The sequence below is a fragment of the Lithobates pipiens genome, unplaced genomic scaffold (genome assembly GCF_037356315.1).
Source record: "Lithobates pipiens isolate NorthernLeopardFrog02 unplaced genomic scaffold, aLitPip1_a1.2 Scaffold_18, whole genome shotgun sequence".
Lineage (NCBI taxonomy): Eukaryota > Metazoa > Chordata > Amphibia > Anura > Ranidae > Lithobates > Lithobates pipiens.
The window spans coordinates 270079672-270095128 of record NW_027507758.1 but is presented as its reverse complement, the minus strand read 5'-3'; the positions used below and the strand labels follow the sequence as shown (position 1 = coordinate 270095128).

Here is a 15457-nt window from a genome sequence, read left to right as displayed (position 1 = left end):
CCGAGGCTGATCATTTCACTAGGTATATGTGAGGGTTTACATCCACTTTATGCCTTTTTTCTTTATTTTTTTACACACACTTAAAGTGTGTGTGTGTGCTTTTTTTTTTTTTTTTTTTTTTTTTTTAGCTTAGCAACACGTTATAATCTAAATATGAGTTTAGTTTTGAAAAAAGTGCAGAGGGATCTGACATCTTTTATTGTTGTATGCCTGATGGGAAACAGTCTTTTCTCTTACTATCCCAGTGGCCACACAGGAAGTAAAGGTAGTTTCCCTAAAGGGGGCAAAGACCGCAAATACAGACAGCAGTTATAACCCTTTTACATTCTACTAAACAATGAGCACTCACTGTTGGAAAGATTCCCACCCCACTTCCCATTGCATTGACTGTACAATACTTAAAAATCTCTCCAAATGGGGTCATAGGCAATACAAAAAAAAAATATATATATATATTTCGGCTGGTGTTTGGCTTTAAATATTCTAGTTCTTACTTGTAAGTGTACAGAAGGCATCTAAAGATGTCTTCATAAATGTGTAACATAACTTGCCCCTGAAACTCACAGCTCTGTTTTGCAAATGTTATTCTGCTCCTGTGGGGGAGACCTTATGCCCTGTACACACGATCGGAAAGTCCGCCAGCAAAAGTTCAATCTGAGCTTTTGGTCAGAAATTCAGACCGTGTGTATGCTCCATCGGAATTTTGTTGGCGGAATTTCCACCAGCAAAAGCTTGAGAGTAGGTTCTCTATTTTTCCTACGCATGCTCGGAAACAATTCGACACACGCTCGGAAGCATTGAACTTCATTTTCTCGGCTCGTAGTAGTGTTGTACGTCACCACATTCTTGACGGCCCAAAGTTCAGGTAATTTTGTGTGACCATGTGTATGCAAGCCAGGCTTGAGCGGATTTTTGTTGGAAAAACCATCCAAGATTTTTCAGATGGAAATTACGCTCATGTGTACGGAGCATACGGCTTCCTGTCTCAGATGACTCATAATTTATGCTGAATAAACTTTACTGACCAGTAAGAACACCATGGACTTCAATTGAAGTCAGAAAAATATTTAGTTGAATATACATTGTACTAATAACCTCAAACTCTAATGCCGCATACACACGATCGGAATTATGGACGGAAAAAGGTCTGATGGTTTTCCTGACGGAATTCCGCTCAAGCTGTCTTGCCTACACACGGTCGCACCAATTTCCAACTGTCAAGAACGCGGTGACGTACAACACATATGACGGGACCAGAGAAAGGAAGTTCAATAGCAAGTAGCCAATAGCTTCCATCTTGTAGTTGAATCTGAGCATGCGTGATTTTTTGCGCATCGGAATTGCATACACACGATCGGAATTTCCTATGAAAAGCTCTCATCTGCCTTTTGTTGGCCGAAATTCTGATCGTGTGTACGTGGCATCAGTCTTAACTGCAATTTCCTGTTATAGTAATTGCCAAAATATTACTTTGCAGTGCAATAAGCACCATAGTATGACCACACTGCTCAGTGTACCTAATAATGAAAAATAACTGGTCAGACAACCCCCTCTCTTCCGCAGCAATAGATTTGTGATGAGGGGTGCAGCTGTTATTCTCTATGCCAGCACAGAGCACTGGGTGTGGAGGTCTGAAAGTGAAAGGAAAAAAACGATTTTAAGGCATCTCTATGTGAATATCATATTGTGTAACATGACTATAAAAAGAAAACCGGTTATGAGATTTTAATTGAGTGTTAAGCTTGAGAAAATGGGGACTGTGTTGACTTTAGCAATACATCAGTGTCTGTGCTAGTTTGTTTAGAAGCTGCTGATATACAGACACACATTGAAAACAACTGAACTAGAAAAGAAGATGTGACTCATTAACCAACTTATTCAAATCAATTGCTACTTAACCTTGGTTTGCCGATAAATAAGACAAAAATACATGCTAATGGCACCATTCACCTCCACAGCATTAGGCAACATAATTGGGCTCTGTGGGTTTAATTTCCTGTGGCACTACATTTAAATTTAGAACTGAAAGAAAAGCTTTGCTGATCAATTGCCATACCTGTGTAGGGCGCATTTTCTTCAATTGTTGCTAACACAAAGTCTACAATGCATTCCTTCTAAACAGTAATGCTTCATGAGTAAATGGAAAACATCTGAGGGGTTGCTGAAAGCCTGGGCTAGTTAAGGCCTATGTTGATTGGCTTTGGGCTTGCATGAGTTTGAGATGCTTCTGAGGTGTGTTTGGCCTGCATTTGTTTTCCTTTTAACTTGCATTTGACCTGCATCAAACAGGTTTGCAATCCTATAGACTTGTATGAGAATGCAAAACCAACAAAAGCCTTAAATGTGTTAGTCACTTGATCCACTTCCCCCCTGCATCACCCATACATTCAACAGACCTATATCCTCCTGAAGCCTCTTTTCCTGCCCTGATAGCATGTCAGTTCAATATCGAATCACAGACTGTGCTAGCAATCTAACTCATTTGAGTATTGCTGTTGTGCAAAAATCAATGTTTTAGGTCCACCATGCTCAAAAGAAAAAAAAACATCTGATTTAGAATCTTTCACAAAAATACAATCACTTCAATGTGTTTGCCTCAAAAAATATGTTAAAATGACAATGTACTGCAGTCATGTTTCATTGTTTTCTGCTTATTTATTACCAACTTAAAGTGAACTGATCCTGTTCACTGAAATGTATAAATTAATATTTACTCTTTTTTGAATAGAAGAAAGTGTACAAGGGGTGCCCCCAAAAACTCTCGGCCTGGCTTAGAAGAAAGGGTCTTCCAAAAAAGTAGTCACGGCATCAATGACTTCATGGTCACTGGTGAAAATCTGGTGAGCAGTGTCCTGGGACAAGGTCTAGAGCCCAGGGCGAACATGCCAAACTGCTTCCCACCCCAGGATGTATAAGCATTATGTATCAGCAAAAATCCCCACACAAAAACAAAGAGCACTAATGCTTGCCCCCTAAGCATAAATCCCCCTCCTCCCAGTACAAATCTACCACCCTGCTGAAATTCCCCCTCTCAGCACAAAGCTTTGTCCCCCCAAAAAATGTTTTATTCCTCCTAGCACAATTCCTCTACACCTACAATTTCCCCTACTAGTACACATCTTCTCCTCCCTACTTAAAATCACCCCTCCCAACACAAATTCTCCCCTTCCTGGCACAAATCTACTCTCCCCCACCCCCTTCCCAACACAAATCCCCCCTAAATCACCACTCTTAGAACTCCTTCTCCCAAATTTTCTTTTCTTAGAACAATACTTACCCCATGTGAACCCCAAATTCTCCCTTCCAACATAAATCCCCTCTGTTCCAATCTCCTTGTGCCCCCCCCCCCCAACCTCACATGATACCACAGTGCCCAGGGCAGCCACCCCTCCTGCCCACCCCTGGTCCTGGTCCTGCTGGTGAGTATGGTGAATGGGTAACCAGGGAAAAGCCACAGGAATGGATGGCAGCCATTGCCACAGCAGATCGGTGTGGGGGCAAATTGTCCTGATGGAACAACACTCCCTTCCAGAGCATAACACATCTTTTCACTTTGATGGCTTCATGCAAACAATGCATCAAGGTTGCATAGTAGTCCCTTTGATAGTTTGTCCTTTTTTTTAAGGTAATCAATGTGCAGCACATCCTTGGAATCCCAGAAGCCTGTCAATATCCACAGGTCTGCCAAGACGAGGGTCATCTTCGGGGCTGTCCCATCCTCACTTGAATTCTGCTGCCCACTTCTTAACAGTGCTGTAGGGTGGGGTATCCTTCCTTAACGTTGTTAGCATATCCTTGTAGATGCCTGCAGTAGTTAGACCCTTTCCGAGGCAAATATTCATTGGTCGCATGTTTCTTTACTTTCTCCATTTTCAGCTTGACTATGGGGCAACTGTTTGCAAAAAGCGCACTAAAACTGTATAACTTGTATTTGCCATTTTCAGCACTGGACATCTGGAAGAGTGGCTTGGTGCAGTGATAACATTTCATTTCTGTGTGGTTACTCCTTCCATGTCAGGTCGTGAACTTTTGGGATGCCCCTCCTAAATTTATACACCTTGATCACCTTGTATAAACAGATAAAATGCCTATAGAGTAAACATCGTACAATGTTGTTCACTTTCAGAAATTACATGTTACAAGAGGACACTCTTTGCGTCTGAAAAAACCCCCATTAACCTCTGTGTTGGTGCACTGCATTGCCATTCAAAGTCTATGGTATCCCATTGCATCCTCCTAGAGATGTGTGCCTTTGCACATATTAAAAGGAATTTGGATTTTTGTCAAATTCCCTTTAATTTTATGTCTGGAAAGAGTATATAACCTATTTCTTATTTTTTTCTTTGTGGGGGGGGGGGGGGGGTGTATTGAAGCTATAAATCTTCTTTAATTCAATCTTATTTTATTGAGATAGAAAAATTGAGACAGAAAAATTACACAATAGACATACACGTCTTATATTAACACATAAACAGAAATATTTAACTTTGCTACAGTGGTGTCATACTGTCTCATGGTTAAAGTGATTTTTGAGCCTTGGTTGATTTAGTGTGGTATATGAGCCTGTATACCTACAGCGGCTAATCTGAATTATTGTGGGTATGTGCGCACCACTATCTACTCATCGAGTTTGGCCACTCATTACAGGTAGGCTAGGGCTTTTGTTCCTGTTCTGGACATGTTCTCTCCAAGGGGAAAGCTCTGTGTGTGCCACCACTTCAGTCTGATGAGACTAGAGATTGTGAATTAAATAATCAGGTAATACTGCCACATTTAAAAGGGAAAGGAGAAAAGGAGAGAGCGGGTAGGGATAGAGGGGTCAGGGCAGTAAAGCGCTTTAGAGATCAAGAGGTAGACATTCCACTCTGGTTACACAGGTGCATCGGTGAAGTCCTCTGTGGCCCATGGAATAAATTCTGAGGAATATTGAAACATAGACCATGAGGTCCAGGTCTTGGAGAATTGTTCCTCTTTACCCGTTTCCTGCGTTTCATTTATTCTAAACTATTAATTCGGTCCACTTCAATTGCCCAATCCCCCAGGGAAGGCATGCTCGTCGACTTCCAATGTCTGGGCAACACCGTTCTAGCAGCCACCAAAAAGTGACGCAGAACGTCTTTCTTGACCGACTTAAGCAATCCCGGGAGCAGAGATAGCAGAACTACCTAAGGACAGGGTGTGATTGAGGTCGCCATGAGTCTGCAGTACAAGTCGAGGACCATTTGACAGAACTTCCTCACAGGGGGGCATTCCCACCAAATGTGAAGTAAGGTTCCCTTGGATGACAAGCAATGCCAGCAGGTATCCGGAAGCGCTGGGTTTATCCGATGCAAAGTCAAGGGGCATCTGTACCAATGGATCATCAACTTGAATCCCTTTTCTTGAGATTTGGAGGCTAAGGATATTTTGTGAGTCAGGATGAAGCACTTTTGCCAGTCTACAGGTGAAATGGAGTAACCCAGGTCTTCCTTCCAGGCCTGTGTGTATGGGGGGAGGTCAGGATTATAAGCTATAAATCTTCTTTAATAATCATCTCATATATGCACATATTTTCCATCTTGAAGGCAAGTTTCAGTATATGTATTCCAGAGTACTCTTTGCTTGTAACAAAAAACATTTGCATGAGCCACAGTCTTTGCTTTTTTTTAATATGTGATAGACATGGCTACACCTACTGCCTTTTTTTTAAATTGCAGAGTAAAGATTGTGGTAAGAAGGGATGAGCTTCATGTTCGAGTCGAACGTACGTACGTTCGACTCGAACATCGGCTGTTCGCCCGTTCGGCGAATTCCGAACGTTATGGGCCGCTCGCTCCAAATTCGTGTGGCGCTCACGGCCCACAATGCACTGCGCCATCGCAGTGCATTGCTGGCTCATGATTGGCCAAGCATGCACTGTGGCCCCGCGTGCTTGGCCAATCACAGCGCCGGCAGCGAGGAGAGCCATGATTGGCCACAGGCAGGATGCCTGTGGCCAATCATAGCTCAGGCTGTGTAGTACACGCCCCACACTATATAAGGCCGCCAGTGCGGCAGCCTTGTGTAGTGTGTTGGCATCTGTAGGAGTTAGTGGGTGTTCTGTGTACCTTCAACACAGTATACACCGATCGTTATCGGCCGATTTTGCTTTCTTGCTCTTCTGTAGTGGTTGTTGTCTGCGTGCCCTGACCGCAGTATACACCGCTATATCCACCTATATAGCTAACTATCTTGCTCTTTTTTAATAGAGCTTGCAGTCAGTTGTAGGAGATTGTGCGTGCTGTCTGCGTGCCCTGAACCCAGTATACACCGCTATATCCACCTATATAGCTAGCTACCTTGCTCGTTTTAAATAGATCTTGCAGTCAGTTGTAGTCGATTGTGCGTGCTGTCTGCGTGCTCTGAACCCAGTATACACTGCTATATCCATCTATATAGCTAACTATCTTGCTCTTTTTAAATAGAGCTCGCAGTCAGTTGTAGGAGATTGTGCGTGCTGTCTGCGTGCCCTGAACCCAGTATACACCGGTATATCCACCTACATAGCTCTTCTCTAATTGAGCCATCTGCCATCTGCAGGAGTTAGTGGATGTTGTGTGCCTCCAGCACAATATACACTACCCAATTGCTGGTTTTCCCATCTCCCTTCAGGCCATTACCATGTCTGGAAGGCCAGCAAGGAGAGGCAGACAGGCGCAAGCCGATAAAAGAGGGCAAGCAGGCTCTGTGTCTAGAGACAACAGTGCTGGTCGTGGACGTGGTGCATCGTCGTCATCAGCACGTGGCCATGGGACACGCTTGTGCTTCTTTTCGGAAGCTGGACATGTTGAGCCGCAACATGCCAACGACTTGGTAGAGTGGATGACCAAGCCCTCTTCATCCTCCTCATCCTCTCTCACCCAGGCTCAGGGTACTAGCAAAGCAGCTGCCAACGCATCGTCTTCCCTCCTCTCAATGTCATCATCAGGGACTCCTTCCCTAGACCCACCACGTCCTCCTGAGGAGTCTCCTGAACCCTTTGAGCACAGTGTTGGGTACATGCTCCAGGAGGATGCCCAGTGTTTTGTAGGCTCTGATGATGATACTCGGCTAGAGGAAGGCAGTAGCGTGAATGCAGAGAGAGGGGATGCTCAAGAAGGACAGCAATCTGGCAGTCATGTTCCACAAGCTGCAGCATACTGCCAGGTTTGCTCCAGCGATGAGGGCACTGACTCCACGTGGGTGCCTGGTAGGAGAGAGGAGGAGGAGGAGGCACATGTCCAACGAGGCAGGATGCCCTCCGGGGGCCAGCTTAGGGGCAGCACACCGACTGAATCACACCGCAGAGCTCCGCCTGTGCAGGGCGCTGCCTCTGCGCGTTATTCTAAAAGTTCTTTGGTGTGGGCCTTTTTTGAGACGAGTGCATCAGATCGCAACGCTGCTATTTGCAACATATGTCTCAAGCGTATCTCGCGTGGCCAAAACATCAGCCGCTTGGGCACCACATGCTTGACCAGACATATGTTGACCTGCCATGCAGCTCGTTGGCAAGCGTACCTCAAAGACCCACACCAAAGAACAAAGCGGACCTCTCCTTGCTCCTCATCAGCTGGCATCTCCAACCCCACTAGACCTTCAGTCCTCTCTGAAACCTGCTCTGAGAGGAATGAAGGTGTAGAATTAGGTGTGTCACAGCCAAGTGCTTCCGGGCACTCTGCTAGCAGTACACCCACGTCCGATTATAGCAGGCAAATGTCCCTGCCCCAGCTGCTGGAGCGGCGAAAGAAGTTCACTCCCAGCCATCCACATGCCCAGCGGTTGAATTCTAGCTTGGCTAAATTGCTAGCACTTCAACTGCTGCCTTTTCAGTTGGTAGACTCGGCTCCCTTCCGTGAGTTTGTACAATGTGCGGTTCCTCAGTGGCAGGTCCCCAAACGCCACTTTTTCTCACGGAAGGCGATTCCGGCTCTCTACCGGCATGTGGAAGGCAATGTCCTTGCCTTGCTGGACAGGGCGGTCAGCGGTAAGGTGCATATTACCGCTGACTCATGGTCCAGCAGGCATGGACAGGGACGTTACCTGTCTTTCATGTACCATTGGGTCACTCTTCTGGCAGCTGGGAAGGATGCAGGACAAGGTGCAGTAGTGTTGGAGGTTGTTCCGCCACCACGCCTCCAAAATGCTACTATTGGTTGTGACACACCTCTCTCCTCCACCCCCTCCTCTTCTTCTTCCTCCATGGCCTCTTCCAGTGCTCTGTCCTCAGAACCAGCGGTGCTACGTAGGCGTTCCAGGGGCTACGCAAGTACGCAGGCAAAACAATGCCATGCCGTGCTTGCGCTAGTTTGTTTGGGGGACAGGAGCCACATTGGGGCGGATGTTTTGTCAGCTCTGCAGGGGCAGGCCGAGAGGTGGTTGACGCCACGCCAGCTTAAGCCAGGAATGGTGGTTTGCGACAATGGCACCAACCTCCTCTCCGCCCTCCGACAGGGACAACTGACCCATGTGCCCTGTGTAGCTCACGTCCTTAACCTGGTGGTGCAGCGGTTCTTGGGCAGGTACCCGGGCTTACAGGATGTCCTGAAGCAGGCCAGGAAAGTCTGTGTGCATTTCCGCCGATCATTTAATGCCTGTGCTCGGCTGGCTGAGCTCCAAAAGGAGTTGAACCTGCCCAAGAACTGCTTTATATGTGACATGCCCACCAGGTGGAACTCAACGTTGGCCATGCTGCAGCGGCTGCACACGCAGCAGAGGGCCATCGATGAGTACCTGTGCGACTACGGCACCAGGACAGGGTCAGGGGAGCTCGGTTTTTTCTCACCACGCCAGTGGGGCATGATCAGGGATGCATGCACTGTCCTGTCACCGTTTGAGGAGGCCACAAGGATGGTGAGCAGTGACAGTGCATGCGTCAGTGACACTGTACCTCTTGTCCACCTCTTGGAGCATACGCTGCGTGGAATAATGGACAGGGCACTTGAGGCAGAACAGAGGCAGGAAGAGGAGGACTTCCTTGCCTCTCAAGGCCCCCTTTATCCAGACAGTGTTCCTGCTGTGCCACCCATCACACAGGAAGAGGATGAGGAGGAGGAGGAGGATGATGATTGTGTCAGCATGGAGATAGAGGCTGGCACTCAGCATCAGCAGAAGCAGCAGTCTTGTAGGGATGATTTACAATCCCAAGAAACCCGTGGACTTGTGCATGGCTGGGAGGAGGTAGCTGCGGATCATGTTGTCCTTAGTGACCCAGAGGACTCCGGACCGAATGCCTCAGCTAACCTACGCTGCATGGCCTCCCTGATCCTGCAAAGCCTGCGGAAGGATCCTCGTATTCTTTGGATCAAGGAGAGGGACCATTACTGGCTGGCCACTCTCCTTGATCCACGGTACAAGGGTAAGGTTGCCGACCTTATCTTGCCATCGCAGAGGGAGCAGAGGATGAGACATCTCTGGGAGGCCTTGCAGAAAGGTCTGTGCAACGCGTTCCCAGAGACTGGGAGGTTACAAACTCCTGGTCCTGGACAACGTGTTGCTGAGGCATCGGTCAGAAGGAGCAGTGGAGAAGGTGGCCGTCTGACCGATGCTTTCAGACAATTTTTTAGTCCGCAGCCCCAAGGTATGATCAGTTCCAGCAACCATCGCCAGCGTCTGATTTACATGGTGCAGGAATACCTAGGGGCAAGGTCAGACTTGGACACCTTTCCCACCGAAAATCCTCTGGCTTACTGGGTCTTGAGGATGGATCACTGGCCAGAGCTTGCACAGTATGCAATTGAGCCACTGGCCTGTCCTGCATCCAGCATTCTTTCAGAACGCACCTTCAGTGCTGCTGGTGGCTTTGTTACCGATCACAGGGTGCGCCTGTCCACCGACTCAGTTGATCGACTGACCTTCATCAAGATGAATCAGTCTTGGATCACCCACAGCTACCAAGCACCTGAAGCTGATGTAACCGAATAATTTTTTTAGAAATATCACATCCCTTCAAGACTGCCTATGCTGATGCTGAGTGACTGTCCTGTTATGTTTATTGTCTATCCTCTTCCTCCTCCGCTGATATGTTGGAAGAACATTTTTGGTTCTGGGTGATGCCACCAGCCCAATTTTTCTGCCCCTGTATAACAGGGGCATTTAATTACAATTTTTGATGCAATGCTTTGCAGCAGGGCTCATTCCTGCACTACAACTAGAGTATATGGGAGAGGTTGCAGTGTCGTGGCACCAGCACCAGTGCCAGCAACCCAATTTTTCTGCCCCTGTTTAACAGGGGCATGTAATTACAATTCTTGATATAATATTTCACAGGAGGGCCCGTTCCTGTGCCCACCCAGAGTAACTGTGAGGACTTATAGTGTTGTGGCACCAGCACCACAACCACCAAAGGTCAATTTTTCTACCACTGTTCAACAATGGCATGTAATTACAATTCTTGATATAATTGTTCACAGCAGGGTGCTCCAGCGCCCACCAAGAGTCACTTTGAGGGCTTACAATGTTGTGGCAAAACCAACACCTTGTTCTGCCATTTCTGCAGAGCATATAGGGCAGGCCCCTACTTTCAAACATCCAACTTACAAACATCTCCTACTTGCAAACGGAAGAAGACAACAGCAAGTGAGATGAAAAAAGATGGACGGCAAAACAAATTATACAGGGGTGATAACCCTTCCCTATGTTTTCCAAAAAGCTTAAAAATAGATTTTTTGACTGGAGCTACACTTTAAAAATGTACCAGTTGAAAATTACAAACAGATTCTACTTAACACAACAAACCTACACAGTCCCTGTCTTGTTTGCACCGCCTGTATACTGCTGTTCTGAGTATATAGGGCCTGGGGTCCACACATATTTCCTTTTCTTAATATGGGTACGGGGTTCCCCCTAATATCCGTACAAGACCCAAAGGGGCTGGTAATGGGCAGGGAGGGCTACCCATGCCATTTTTCTCAATGATTTTCAACCATATTGTAGGAACCAGATATAACATTAAAACCGCAAGCAGTTTTAAATGACGTCATTTCCGTTAAATGTCATTTTGTGCAGGGACTGTTCTAAACACGGGAAGCATGTGGCACTTCACAGGCATACTATTGACACTTCCCAGGCACGATATTTAAAGGAATATTTCACTTTTTTTTTCACTTTATTTTCACTATTTTCACTTTAATCTTTATTAAAATCAGTGCTCCCGCCAAAACGGCCATTTTTAAAAACATTTTAGGCATTGACCCATGTCCCCTGGGGCAGGAGCCAGGTCCCCAAACCCTTTTTTGGACAGTATCTTGCATATTAGCAGTTAAAATTAGCACTTTTAATTTTGAACGTTCGAGTCCCATAGACTTCAATGGGGTTCTAACGTTCATACGAATTTGGGGTCCGTTTGAAAGTTCTGGTGCGAACTGAACCGGGGGGTGTTCGGCTCATCCCTAGTGGTAAGTGTAGTAACCCATACTGTACTTTATAGATTGGAATATTGTAAACTTTAACCTTATTGGTTGTAGATTTCCCAATGCAATACCTAATTAAACACTACAGTGCTGTAATAACTGTACTGTACTTTTTGTTCTCTTCCAGAAATTCTCCTACATTCAAGTCTTTTGAGGAACGTGTTGAGAATACAGTAACTTCACTGAAGGTAACTGCATGTTTAATCAACCAATTTACATTGCAGAGCACTGTATTAAAAAAAATATGAGAAATCTAGTGATGGGTGATCTGCCTGGCTTTGATTTGCTGAGGGTTTGGTGAATCAGGTTCAAAGTTTGATGAACCTGAATTTTGTGTGGAATGCCATTAAAATCTATGGTGGGCAAATCCTGCTAATAAATTCTGCCCTTATTTTTGGTTATTAGGCAAAGAAGGCCATAAGCAGCTGGGCACTGCCATGATGGACCTTTGACATAACAAAAAAACTATTTTAAAAACATATTGTACAGTGTGGAGGGAGACCTTCTAATGTGGTTCAGAGTGTGGCATGGAAAACCACCAATCCTGTAAATTACATACTTGGTAGATGCCTTTTAAGTTGTATGTGGTGTTGTGGAATAGTACAATTTTCACAGGCAGTGTCGGCAACACTGTATTCTGACATCACATACAGTCATGTGAAGAAGTAAGAACACCCCATATAAATTGACTTTTTCAACATATTTGAACCAGTGCCAAATCTAGCTTGTCTGATTTAGGTATGCAGTAAAAAATGTCAAGGGGAGCAGAGGATGTGAGGTCAGCAGGGCAGTGTATTAAACCCCATACACACTATTAGATTTTCTGCAGAATTTTGTCTTCAGATTTACCAAAACCATGTAGTGCAAGGGCCTGCCTGATTGCATACAAATTAAAAACTCTTAAGGCTTGACCTCCATATTATATGTTTTTGGTAAATCTAAAGACAAAAATCTGCAGAAAATCTAATAGTGTGTATAGGGCTTAAGAGTCAGTAGAGCAGTGTACAGGGGGTCAGCAGGGCAAAGGATAGGGGCGATAGTTTGTAGGGCAATGTACAGAGGCAATTAGTTTGTAGGGCACTATATAGTGCCTTTTATCAAGGCAGTGTACAGGGGTTAGCATAGCAGAGGACAGGGGTCCACAGGACAGAAGATGGGGGTCAGCAGTGTAAAGGACAGGGGTCAGTAGGGCAGGGTACAGGGGTCAGCATGGTGGAAGACAGTAGTCATCCTTGATGAGGACAGGGTCCCCACTGGCAGGAAACTTAAGAGATCTCTTCCCCATACTGCACATAGCTGAGATCAGTATCCCTCCACAGTGTGTAGCTGGCTACTGCACCTGCCCCTATGATCAGGGAATTTCACAGGTCAGAACCGCAACCTAGCAGCCAGCTACATATTGAGGCTTTGTCTGTAAGGGAATCTGATCTTCGCTATGTATTACGTGGGGGGAGGAGGAGATCTGTTGAGTGCCTTGTGTGCAGTGCAGGCAATGCCAGGACAAGGTTATATAACAGTCAAGGTGAAGGTGACAAACTGCGTCCCCATCCCCCTCCAAAAAAAAACAGCACTAATCAACACGCTCACCCTCTAAGCCAGGGATCCTCAAACTACGGCCCTCCAGCTGTTGCGAAACTACACATCCCATGAGGCATTGTAAAACTCTGACATTCACACACATGACTAGGCATGATGGGAATTGTAGTTCCTGAACAACTGGAGGGCCATAGTTTGAAGACCCTTGCTCTAAGCATACATTCCCTCTGCAAACCCAAATTCTCCCCAAACAAAATACATACTGGTACAAATCCTCCACCTAAAATCCACCCTCCTAGTATAAATTATCTCCCCAAATCGCCCCTTCTAGTACAAATCCCCCACCCAAATCCCCACTCCTAGCATAAATTCTCTTCCCAAATCCCCCCTTCTAGTACAAATCCTCCCCCTAAATCCCCCCTCCTAGTATAAATTCTCTCCCAAAAACACCCCTCGTAGTTAAAATCCCCCACCCCAAATCCCCACTCCTAGCACAAAGCTTCCCCTTAAATTCCCCCTCCTAGTACAAATCCTCCTCCCTGTAAATCTCCGCTCCTAGCACAAATCACTTCCCCCACCTAGTACTAATCCGCCCCTCCAGTTCTCCTCTCCTAGTACAAAACCCCCACAATTCTCTCTTCCTAGCACTAATCTCCCCCACCCCCAAATACCCACTATTAGTACTAATCCCCCCCCCCCAGTCTGCCCCTCCTAGTACAAATCCCTGCTCCTGCCCAAATCCCTTTCTCTTAGCAACCCCCCCCCCCAATTACCCCCACCTAATACTAATAATCACTCCCACTCAGCACAAATCCTCCCCTGCCCAATTTTCCCTCCCAGCACAAATCTTACCCAATCCTGCCTTCTACCTCCTAACACATATTTCCCCCGCCCCAATTACCCTTCACAGCACAAACAGCCCTCCCATCACCCCTCCTCCATTAGCTCCCCTGCCCCCAATATTACAGGCTAGAACTATAGGAGTAGTGAGGAGATGTGGGCTCTCTGTGCTCTCCCTCCTTTTGTGATAAGTGATCCTCCATACAGCAAATTACACAGGATCACGCTTAGGTCGGATGATACACAACTTGAGTACCCATCCCAATCTCCTCCAAGTACTGCTCAACTCTTGGAAAAGTGGGTGGGTAATAAAGCCGTGTGCCATCCAACCGAAGAGCGATCCCGTGTAACCTGCTGTATGGAGGAGCGGCCACACTTCCTCTTGGGTCTCTCCTCTCTGCCTCTGATACTTCTCCCGTCTGGATTGTTTACATGAGTTTACCGCGGCCGGCCTTGAGTGCGGAGATGGGGGAGAAGCCTAATGTGCGTGAACACAATGTACATAGGGGAAAGGGCAGATGACTTGGGGGGGGGGGGGCACAACTGAAATCTGGGGGGCACTGCCTACCCCAGCACCCCCCTAGATTGGGCCAGAACAGACAAATATTAGATTTTTTTTCAAATAGTGCTTACAAACAATTGCAATATATTTGAACAAATGACACAAAAAATTTACATGGTGTATTCATTTTCATAATCTAAATTAACAAAATTGCAGGTCTGTCATATGGAAAAAGTAAGTACATCCATATTTTTACCACCTTAGCTGTCAATAATTAAAGCAGCAAAACACATGCTCAGGTTTAGCATTAAATGGTTGGATTTATTAATTTTATTTTTATTACATGTAAAGCTCACTGACTACACTGGGTGCTGTTGGTTGTAGATCATAATATTATTTCAGGTGTTCACTGAGACCTAAAGTTTTTTTGAAGAGTTCCTCAAGCATAAAAAAGGTTGGGAACGGCTGCTCATTGGCACTTATGGGAATAAGTATGTCATCTTTTGGTGCACTCTACTTTTCCATATACCCAGTGAAATTAATGGCCTTAGGTGATACACAGAGATGAAACAAATACATACATTGAGCTGAGGTAGAGGAGAGAAACCGCAGATAAACAGGTACAAAGTCCAGAATTTATAAAGCTTGTCTGAGCTTCCAGAAAACAGGTGGCGGGGAGTTGCATTTACACACTGTTGAGTTCAGTGAGAGGAGTTCTGAGAGCTGATTGGAGGAAAGGGACACACCCTATCAGTGCTGGAGCTCCCACCCCTGCCACCTTTTTTCTATTTTCTTCACTTGTCAGAAATGATTCATGCTGGTAACAGAGGAAATGGCACTTAGTGCTCTTAATTGAGATCTGTACACACTATATAGGTATATGCTTTGTTCCTATTTCATGTCTGAGGTTTCTGACCACACATGTATGCAGTGATGTGTGGCAAAGCTTTGCCCATGTCAACAAGTGCATGCTGCACAGTTCCAAACAAAAATAAATGTCCTAGTAACAGAAGATAAAATAACCCTCCCCCCCACCCCAAAAAAAAAACCCTGAAATACTAAACCGCAACAAAATTGTTTAACCTAGCACAAAATTAAAAAAACATTTGGATAGACATGAAATAAAATAAAATAAAAATAAAATAAAACACTGCAAGGGTGGGCCAGTAGCTTA

At 45.6% G+C, this 15457-nt stretch overlaps 1 protein-coding gene across 4 annotated transcripts in view; it reads left to right on the top strand.

Annotated features, from left to right (window-relative positions):
- TPD52L1 (TPD52 like 1) overlaps positions 1–15457 on the top strand; it is a 177545-nt gene that overhangs the window by 147423 nt on the left and 14665 nt on the right. For 2 of the 4 annotated variants that reach the window (XM_077486949.1, XM_077486947.1), the window contains 2 exons: positions 11533–11593; positions 14500–14517. In XM_077486949.1, coding sequence (XP_077343075.1) covers positions 11533–11593; positions 14500–14517 — 79 coding nt within the window. The remainder of the gene's footprint in view (positions 1–11532; positions 11594–14499; positions 14518–15457) is intronic. The other 2 variants (XM_077486951.1, XM_077486948.1) reach the window with 1 other exon arrangement.